Source organism: Enhydra lutris, unplaced genomic scaffold, assembly GCF_002288905.1.
Source record: "Enhydra lutris kenyoni isolate GAN:26980312 unplaced genomic scaffold, ASM228890v2 scaffoldscaffold81, whole genome shotgun sequence".
Lineage (NCBI taxonomy): Eukaryota > Metazoa > Chordata > Mammalia > Carnivora > Mustelidae > Enhydra > Enhydra lutris.
In genome coordinates, this window is record NW_019154165.1 from 4,120,044 (window position 1) to 4,130,128 (window position 10,085).

The 10,085-nt window shown below is 38.9% G+C and overlaps 1 protein-coding gene across 1 annotated transcript in view; it reads left to right on the forward strand.

Moving 5' to 3' along the window:
• LOC111161014 (oligophrenin 1) overlaps positions 1-10,085 on the forward strand; it is a 540,219-nt gene that overhangs the window by 303,040 nt on the left and 227,094 nt on the right. The window contains exons 12-15 of the mRNA XM_022524453.1: positions 1,289-1,367; positions 6,023-6,056; positions 6,567-6,629; positions 7,994-8,068. Of these exons, the coding sequence (XP_022380161.1) occupies positions 1,289-1,367; positions 6,023-6,056; positions 6,567-6,629; positions 7,994-8,068 (251 nt within the window). The remainder of the gene's footprint in view (positions 1-1,288; positions 1,368-6,022; positions 6,057-6,566; positions 6,630-7,993; positions 8,069-10,085) is intronic.

A 10,085-nucleotide genomic window follows, 5' to 3' on the forward strand; every position in this document is an offset into this window, starting at 1 on the left:
TTTTGGCTTAAAGATCATTTGGAGGTTTTCTTTTTTAAGATGCACTTGAATGGAGTAAAAGATGGAAAGCCAAATAGGAATCCTACGGTTTCAAAACTGAAAGGGACCTCCCGGCTCATCTGGTCCCACACCCTTATGATAAAGAAACTGAGGCCCATAGAGGCCCAGTTACTATTCCAGGCTCTCTGAACTCTTGTCATTGTTTGCACCATTCCATGACTCAGAGAGGTCTTATCTTAACAGAAGGAATAAGAGGGACGAGTTTCTCATAATGATGCAGATATACAGAGAATGCAAGGAGAATTTATATCTGCATAATACGGTCAATCTGAAATTCTGAGCTTGGTCATGAAGGTTTAAAAAGACCATACAGATTATACCGCCTTGGGGTATCTCTGGTTATACATAGCCTACAAGTAAATAGAAAACAAAACAAAACAAAACAAAAAAAACAAACAACGGTGTTGAGACCATTTCCGATACAGAAAAGGTGTTGTAGCATCGTGGTTAAGAAAGAAGATGGCTGTTGGACCAGAATTCCTAAATTTTAAATCCTGGTTCTATACTTACCTACTGTGTGAACTTAAGGAACAACTCAATGCCTCAGTTTCCCCTTCTGTAAAATAAGGATTCCTACATAGTATCTGCTTTATAGGTTCCTGGGTAGATTACATGAATTAATACCTATAAAGTAATTAGAAACTGGTACCGATCTAGTGAGCATTCAATAACTGTTATTATTAGTCATAGATTGCTTAAGTCAGCCAGAAGGCCTCCTCCCTGTGCTGAGCCAGCGTGCATGTTGTTGAATTCTTTCCAACTTGAAATACTCTTTGGACATCATAGATGGGGGAAGTAGGAAAGCCGTTTTTGTTCTATTTTGGTTTTGGTGGATGGATGTGCCCATGCTGAATATGCTTACTCCTAGAGCCCAGATGAAACTGCTGGCTTCCCAAAGAGAAAAGTAGAGAAAGCCACAGTTTGTCTCAAGTACAATGGAGCCAATTTAATTGTGTATTATAGTGAAGTGTCTTGGCATCTACCTTCCTATCTCCTTGCCTGATCCTGGCATGATGCTGCCAAGATACCATCTCCCCTAGGGTTCCCAAAGTTACTGTTCTCTAAATGTTCCATTGGTTTTTTGAGTAAAAGAGATTTTGAAAAATTGGAATTCTGTATGTGCCTGCTCAGTGTGATACCTCCCAGGGCTGAGAGGGACCCTAGATCACAACACTCCAATTTCTCAAGTGCGTTTTCTACTTTTAACTTGTCATTTTTCCCCCATTAGGCCAGGAACCATCACTTTGCAGGCCCTTTCAGAAGCTAACAGAAGGCTATGGATGGAAGCCATGGATGGAAAAGAACCTGTAAGTTGCCTCAGGATACTAGAGAAACCTCAGCACCATAGTACAGTGTGTGAGGGCCCTTAGTGGTTCACTGGGTCTAGGACAATTAAATAGTCAGATTGTCAGATTCAAAATTTTAGAGCTAGAAGGAATTGTTGACTTGACATTTCTTGTTTAAAAAGTAACTTATTTTGAGTTCCAGAGAGGGCGAGGGACTTCTCTGGGATTTCTCAGAAAAGGCATAACAGTGGGGCCTAAAATCCAGGTTTCTGAGCTTCTTGCTTCAGTGTTAGATTATGTAGCTGTGCCCACAAGATCTTTTTTTTAAAAGATTTTATTTATCTATTTGCCAGAGAGAGAGAGAAAGAACACAAGCAGGGGAGTGGCAGGCAGAGGTAGAGGAAGAAGCAAGTTCCCCACTGAGCAAGAAGCCTAATGTGGGACTTGATCCCAGCACGCTGGGACCATGACCTGAGCTGAAGGCAGATGCTTAACCCACTGAGCCACTCAGGTGTCCCACCCACATGATCTTCTTCTTAAGAAAGAAAATTAAGTGGGTAACCCAAAAGACTCCACCCCCAAACTACAAGAACTCATATAGCAATTCAGTAACATGGCAGGATACAAAGTCAATGTACAGAAATCAGTGGCTTTCTTATACACTAACAATGAAAATACAGAAAGGGAAATTAGAGAGTTGATTCCATTTACTATAGCACCATGAACCAGAAGATACCTGGGAATAAACCTAACCAAAGAGGTAAAGGATCTGTACTCAAAGAACTACAGAACACTCATGAAAGAAATTGAAGAAGACACAAAAAGATGGAAGACCATTCCATGCTCTTGGATCGGAAGAATAAACATTGTTAAAATGTCTATACTGTCTAGAGCAATCTATACTTTTAATACCATTCCGGTTAAAATTCCAACAGTATTTTTCAAAGAGCTGGAGCAAATAATCCTAAAATTTGTATGGAATTAGAAGAGACCCTGAATCGCTAAGGAAATGTTGAAAAACAAAAATAAAACTGGCGGCATCATGTTACCTGATTTCAAGCTTTACTACAAAGCTGTGATCACCAAGACAGCATGGTACTGCCATAAAAACAGAAACATAGACCAGTGGAACAGAGTAGAGAACCCAGATATGGGCCCTCAACTCAATGGTCAAATAATCTTCGACAAAGCAGGAAAAAAATATACAGTGGAAAAAAGACAGTCTCTTCAATAAATGGTGCTGGGAAAACTGGGCAGCTATATGTAGAAGAATGAAACTCGACCATTCTCTTACACCGTACACAAAGATAAACTCAAAATGGATAAAAGACCTCAACGTGAGACAGGAATCCATCGGAATCCTAGAGGAGAACATAGGCAGTAACCTCTTCAATATCAGGCACAGCAACTTCTTTCAAGATATGTCTCCAAAGGCAAAGGAAACAAAAGCCAAAATAAACTTCTGGGACTTCATCAAAATCAAAAGCTTCTGCACAGCAAAGGAAACAGTCAAGAAAACAAAGAGGCAACCCACGGAATGGGAGAAGGAATTTGCAAATGACAGTACAGACAAAAGATTGATATCCAGGATCTATAAAGAACTCCTCAAACTCAACACACACACAAAACAGATAATCATATCAAAAAATGGGCAGAAGATATGAACAGACACTTCTCCAGTGAGGACATACAAATGGCTATCAGACACATGAAAAACTGTTCATCATCACTAGCCATCAGGGAGATTCAAATTAAAACCACATTGAGATACCACCTTACACCAGTTAGAATAGCCAAAATTAGCAAGACAGGAAACAACATGTGTTGGAGGGGATGTGGAGAAAGGGGAACCCTCTTCCACTGTTGGTGGGAATGCAAGTTGGTGCAGCCACTTTGGAGAACAGTGTGGAGATTCCTCAAGAAATTAAAAATAGAGCTTCCCTATGACCCTGCCATTGCACTACTGGGTATTAACCCCAAAGATACAGATGTAGTGAAAAGAAGGGCCATCTGTACCCCAATGTTTATAGCAGCAATGGCCACGGTCGTCAAACTGTGGAAAGAACCAAGATGCCCTTCAACGGACGAATGGATAAAGAAAATGTGGTCCATATACACTATGGAGTATTATGCCTCCATCAGAAAGGAATACCCAACTTTTGTAGTCAAACAGAGAGAGTCAATTATCAGATGGTTTCACTTATTTGTGGAGCATAACAAATAACATGGAGGACATAGGGAGATGGAGAGGAGAAGGGAGTTGAGGGAAATTGGAAGGGGAGGTGAACCATGAGAGACTATGGACTCTGAAAATCAATCTGAGGGTTTTGAAGGGGCAGCGGGTGGGAGGTTGGGGAGCCAGGTGGTGTGTATTAAGGAGGGCATGTTTTGCCTGGAGCACTGGGTGTGGTGTAAAAACGAAGAATACTGTTACGCTGAAAAGAAATTAAAAAAAAAAGAAAATTAAGCTTTTTCAGTTTGTAAAACTAATATGTATTCATATAGAAAGATGGAAAATAATCGTCATAACTGAATAAGCATTTGTTAAGATTTTATTTAAAATGGTTTTGCTGCCCCCATCTTACATTCCCAAGTCAGCTTATTCTCTTGAAGGGTACAGCTGGTGGGGAAGATGGTACTGTCATCCTGTATTTCAAGATGTACCAGTCTGTTTAGAACATTGTTACACAGGAGGACAAGCAATACCTTAAAAGTTTTAGTGACTATCGTAGAATGACCAATATGAGGAGTCAGAAATGAGTGAAAAGCACTTTTTCTCTTCAGTATCTTCCATGTGGGTTTCTTCAAGTGGCATATGAACTAATATTACCTTCCTAGTGTTGGAATTCCAAAAGCCTGAATTTGGATCCTAGTTGTGCTGTTCAGTGGTTGTGTGACTTCAAGCAAGTTATTCTAGCTGAGATTCAGTTTTCTTCTCTTCAGTAAAATGGGTTTAATAATCTCTGTTCCACTTAACTCACAGAATTGCTTTGAAAAATCAAATGAATGGGAAGTCTGTCAACCATAATGTGCTGTATTAGTTTTAGGTGCTTCTAACTGGGCTGAAGAATGAGTGCAAAGCTACTGCGATTCAATAATATTTGAATATAGTCTAATATTCTTGTTTTATTCAAGGCAAAAATGTGTTAAGAGGGAAAACACACCCCAGGGTTTTCTTTCTCTGTCTCCTCAGTGCCCTGGAGACTAAAGAGGAGTGGTCAGATCTCAGACTGCACTTATAGCAACCAAGAAGGTAGCAGGAGGGAAGTGGTACTGTGAGGACTGGCATACAGAAAGTAGTCCATGACCTGTCTCTCCCTCTTTCCCAGAAACCTCGAGCTTAACTATTGCATGCCTCTGATGTTTCTCTCGGAAGATGGTAGGAGGCTCAGCAGGGCATTTTATTCTTGATTCCCTCTTTTAAATTTGTTCTCTCTTTAGGTTTTAGAGGTTGAAGGATGCAGATGGTTTTTTGGGGAGAATGACATTAGAATATGGGTTCACTAAATGTTGATCCTTAACAACTTGACTTTGATAGTGTTTCCGCAAATAGCTTGTTAATAAAAGTGGCAGCTAGGGCTGCTCAGCACAGAAATCTCCCTCATTGAAATGTCCATGAGCATATACACATATGCAGATAATTTTCTTTTAAAAGGACAGATTGCTGGGGCACCTGGGTAGCTCAGTGGGTTAAGCCTCTGGCTTCAGCTCACGTCATGATCTCAGGGTCCTGGGATTGAGCCCCACATTGCGCTCTCTGCTCAGCAGGGAGCCTGCTTCCCTTCCTCTCTCTCTCTCTGCCTGCCTCTCTGCCTACTTGTGATCTCTGTCTGTCAAGTAAATAAATAAAATCTTTAAAAAAATAAATAAAAGGAGAGATTGTTAAAGCAGACTAACAAATACCATATAGAAGGCTTACTTCCTGCAGTTTCACATTATTATACTTGCTGATTTACTAAACACCCCAATTCACTAATCTTAGATGTGGTATACATGCCTTTGTTTAAAGTGTCAAAGAAGATCAGGACTTGAAGGGACATCTGCTCCAATCCTCATCATTTTAGAGATACAAATCTTGAAGTATAGAGATGAAAAGGACATGCCTGAGATATCCTAATGTGGTAGAGTTGGAGCCAGGACTAGACTTTGTCGAGGATATCCCCTTTCGTCTCTCATGTAGCTCTCAGTGTGTTCTTCAATATGACTCGGACAAATCTTGATCAGTGCAGGGGTGTCTTTCAGCTGGACACTTGCTTTTCTACAGAGAAGCACCCATTACTTAGCCTTTGGGGTAGGAGGTTGGTATTGGAAGTATTTACATTTTACTGCCAATGCCCATTAGCCATGCATCCATTAGAAAACTGTTTCTTTTCTCACATGCTCTTTTGCTCCATCAGAAAAATTCTCCAAGCTTTACATAAGTAAATTTCTAAGATGGGTAGGCTACAACTTCAGCTGCAGTGAGCTACTTGGAATCTGCTTCAAAGATTGTTAATCCAAGTGTTTTCTGGGGACCTAGGCAAAGATTCTGTTTAGCCCAGTTTTTCATCTTATTAAAGCTTCAGAGTCACTAATGGTTTTGATGGACTACCTGGGGAAAGAGATTAGTATTATTTGCCACACTTACCTATAGTGATTGACAATAGCCATGGCTTTTTCTTTCTCTTCTTTTGTAGATCTACCACAGCCCCATAACAAAACAGGAAGAAAGTGAGTCAAATTTATGATCTATTGACATTACAAACTGCTCGCTGTCCTAATCAGTTAATATTCTGTAATACTGATGCAAATGTGTTTGTTGATGACTCTGTGTGGAATAAAATTCATACCTATTTTTTTTAATATGTCTACTTAGTGAAATAAGGAAGTCACTTTATCTTAGCTTATGGTATAGGTAGTAATAGTAATATAGAGAAGAACATTGTATCTTTCTTATTCTAAACACATGATAGAAATTATGTGCATTTCTACCCTAACATTTCATGTTTGATGTTGCTCATGCCTAAAATAAACATAATGCAAAGAGATCAGTAACATCGTTTTGTGTTAGAAGAGTAAAAAACTCTTTTAAGGGGAAAAATATTTCTATTTAAGGGTATTAGAGATGAAAAACCATACCCCTTAGTCTCTCACTGCAGTCTCCTAGCATGATCAATAAATGTTTGGTAGGTAAAGCTTGTTATAGCAGGATCTAACTCTGTTTTCCTTTGTTTCAAACAGTGGAGCTGAATGAATTGGGGTTCAAGTTTGTTAGGAAGTGCATCAATGTCATTGAGACCAAAGGTAAGAAATGAACTAGAGTATTGGCAGTGTTTGAATTTGGTCACTCTGAATTTATTCTAGGGCAATTTCCTAAAATTAGCAATGGTGTTGTTTGTTGGTCAGGACTCATTTTAGCGATAAAGACTATTTATAAACCTGGAACACTAGACATAAATTTCTAAAATTCCAGCAAATTTCAAGCCAGTGGTATCCAAGCATATTGGGATAATTTGTGGTTTCCTGCATTTAAAGAGAAAGAGCTTAATTAATCAAATGGTACATAGTTCTAAGTTATACAAGATAATTGTGTCCTAGAGATATGGTGTACAGCATAAAGCTGTAGTTAACAATACTGTATTGCAGACTTTAAAATGTTCTAAGACGGTAGATCTTGTGTTAAGAGCTCTTATCACAAAAAAATAATGAATAAGGAGGGCTGCAGGAAAGTTTTAGAAGTGATGGGTATGTGATGGGTAGATTGTGGTGATGGTTTCACTTATCTCCAAACTCACCAAGTTGTATGTATTAAATATGTACAGCCTCTTGTATTTCAAAAAAATAAATAAAGAGAAAGAGCTTTCAACATCTTATAAGATATTCTAAAATACTACTGAACACTCCTCAAGTAGTGTTCTTACCATTCCATCACAAATAAATAAGAGTTCAATTTCTAACATAATACATATCAGTTTAGGGGCACCTGGGTGGCTCAGTGGGTTAAGCCTCTGCCTTTGGCTCAGGTCATGATCTCAGGGTCCTGGGATTGAGCCCCAAATCAGGCTCTCTGCTCAACAGAGAACCTGCTTCCCCCTCTCTCTCAGGCTGCCTCTCTGCCTACTTGTGATCTCTCTCTCTCTCTCTCTCTCTCTTTCAAATAAATAAATAAAATCCTTAAAAAACTCTCTCTAGTCTCTCTCTGAAAATTGTTAGAATGTAGGCAGGTAGTATATGAGCCAAGCCTCTCTGTTTCCCATATGCCATAGTCCATCGCTTTCTTCCTTTATATCACTGCTCACGGGGCAACTTGGAGATTGGTATTTCCTCCTATTTCAATTAAACCCTAGCTCCCTTCCAAGATGGCAGCACTTTTCCCAGCCACCCACTGCTACCCACCTAAGCATATTTTTCTTTTTACTATAGAGTATATTCTCTTCTGTTCATATTAATGAAATTTTGGTATAATCCAAATGAAAGTATAGAGAGAAGAATTTGGAGAGAGGTTTTAAAACTGTTCCCCTATTGCAGGGGAAGGCTGGAGAGCTTGGAGAGGGTAGGGAGACACTTTTCTGTTTGAACTGACTAGGATGTAAGTACCTACTTTCTCTACCCTGAGAGAAATGAAAGCTCTAGCTGTGGAAACAACTGACCTCAATTTCTTTCCCTAGGGATCAAGACAGAGGGATTGTACCGTACTGTGGGCAGCAACATTCAGGTTCAGAAGCTGCTGAATGCCTTTTTTGGTAACAATTTTAATTTCATAATTCTTATTGGAAATTGTGTATTAACAATAAATGTGACTAAAAGAGAAAGGAGACATTGCTTAAAAAAGGTTGTAGAATGTTTAAGAAATACTTTCAAAAGAAAAATATACACATATTTGCCTACCCTGGCTCAGAGACAATCTTGCATAGAAACAACTAGCATTTCTCCTTTACCACATCATATTGACACCTGAGAACCTTTGCAGTTGGGCTTCTACCCCAACCTCTCCACTGGAACTACTTTTGCCAGGCTTAGAAGGTATCACAGCAGATATTCACAGCAGATAGTTCTCATAGTCTGTCTTGCTTAAAGTTTTGAAGGTATTCACAGTGGATGGTTTTCACAGTCTATCCGGCTTGATCTCCTTGTTGACTACTCCCTCCTTTTTGAAACTTTCTCCCTATGACTTCTGTGATTCAACATCTTGTGATTTTTCTAAAATCTTGTGTTAAAACTTTCAAGTGACTCTTTTCAGGTCCTTTTTCTTCTCATCTTTTAAATCTTGGCTGGGTATTTTCCAGCATTCCCTCTTTGCCACCCTTTGTTTCTTCCTCTACAGGTATTCCTAATGAAAAAATATTAACCTGGTTATGCATGACATTTTTTCGCTTTTTACATGTCTAGTAATTTTTAAAGTTTTATTTAAATTATTTAAAATTCAGTTCATTAACATACAGTGTGATAGTAGTTTCACATGTATAATATAGTGATTCAGTACTTCCATACAACATCAGTTGCTCATCAAATGCAATGCTTAATCCCCATCACCTATTTAACCTACCCCTACCCAACTTTCCTCTGATAGCTCTCACTTTGTTCTCTACAGTTAAGAGTCTATTCTTGGTTTACCTCTCTTTTCCCCCCCATGCTCACTTGTTTGGCTTCTTAAATTCCACAAATGAGTGAAGTCATATGGTGTTTGTCTTTCTCCGATTGACTTATTTGGCTTAGTGTAGTACTCTCTAGCTCCAACCATGCCATTACAAATGGGAAGAGTTCATTCCTTTTGATAGCTAAGTAATATTCCATTGTGTATATACCACATCTTCTTTATCCATTCATCAGTTGATGGACATTTGGGCTCTTTCCATTTTGACATATATTAAAGTGCTGCTATAAACACTGGGGTGCATTTATCCTTTGAATTAGTATTTTTATATTCTTTGAGTGAATACCCAGTAGCACAGTTCCTAGATCGTAAGGTAGTTCTATTTTGAACTTTTTGAGGAACCTCCATATGGTTTTCCAGAATGGTTGCACCACTTTGCCTTCCCACCAACACTGTAAGAGGGTTCCCCGTTTCCACATCCTCGTCAACACCTGTTGTTTCTTGTGTTGTAATTTTAGGCATTCCAACTAGTGTGAAGTGGTATCTCATAGTAGTTCTGATTTGTATTTCCCTGATGACTAGTGATATTGAGCATTTTTTCATGTGTCTTTTGGCCATCTGTTTGTCTTCCTGGGAAAAAAATGTCTAGCCATGTGTTCCCATTTTTTTAAATGTTCAGTTTTATACGTTTTTTATAAATTTTGGATACTAACGCTTTATCAATGTCATTTGCAAATATCTTCTCCCATTCCGTAGGCTGTTAGTTTTATTGATCGTTTCCTTTGCTGTGCAGAAGCTTTTTATTTTGATGAAGTCCCAGTAGTTTATTTTTGCTTTTAATATTTTGCATGCAGATTACCAGTTTTCCCAATAGCATTTTTTGAAGACAGTCTTTTTCCCATTGTGTCGTGGCCAGTGCGACAAATCGACCAGGAACGTGAGGGTAAGAGGATGGTGAAAAGAACTTAAGAGACAAAGAGATGGGGGCAGGAGGAGCACTGAGGAGGATGTCCAACAGTGCTAAGTTTATTCAAAGCACTAAGGCCATATATATAGTGATAATAGAAGCAATACACCTGTGTCTAGTTAAACAACCACGAGTTCCCATAATAAGTTTCACATTTAACTATAAGCAGACCTCGTGACGCCAAATGGCTGATGCTAGT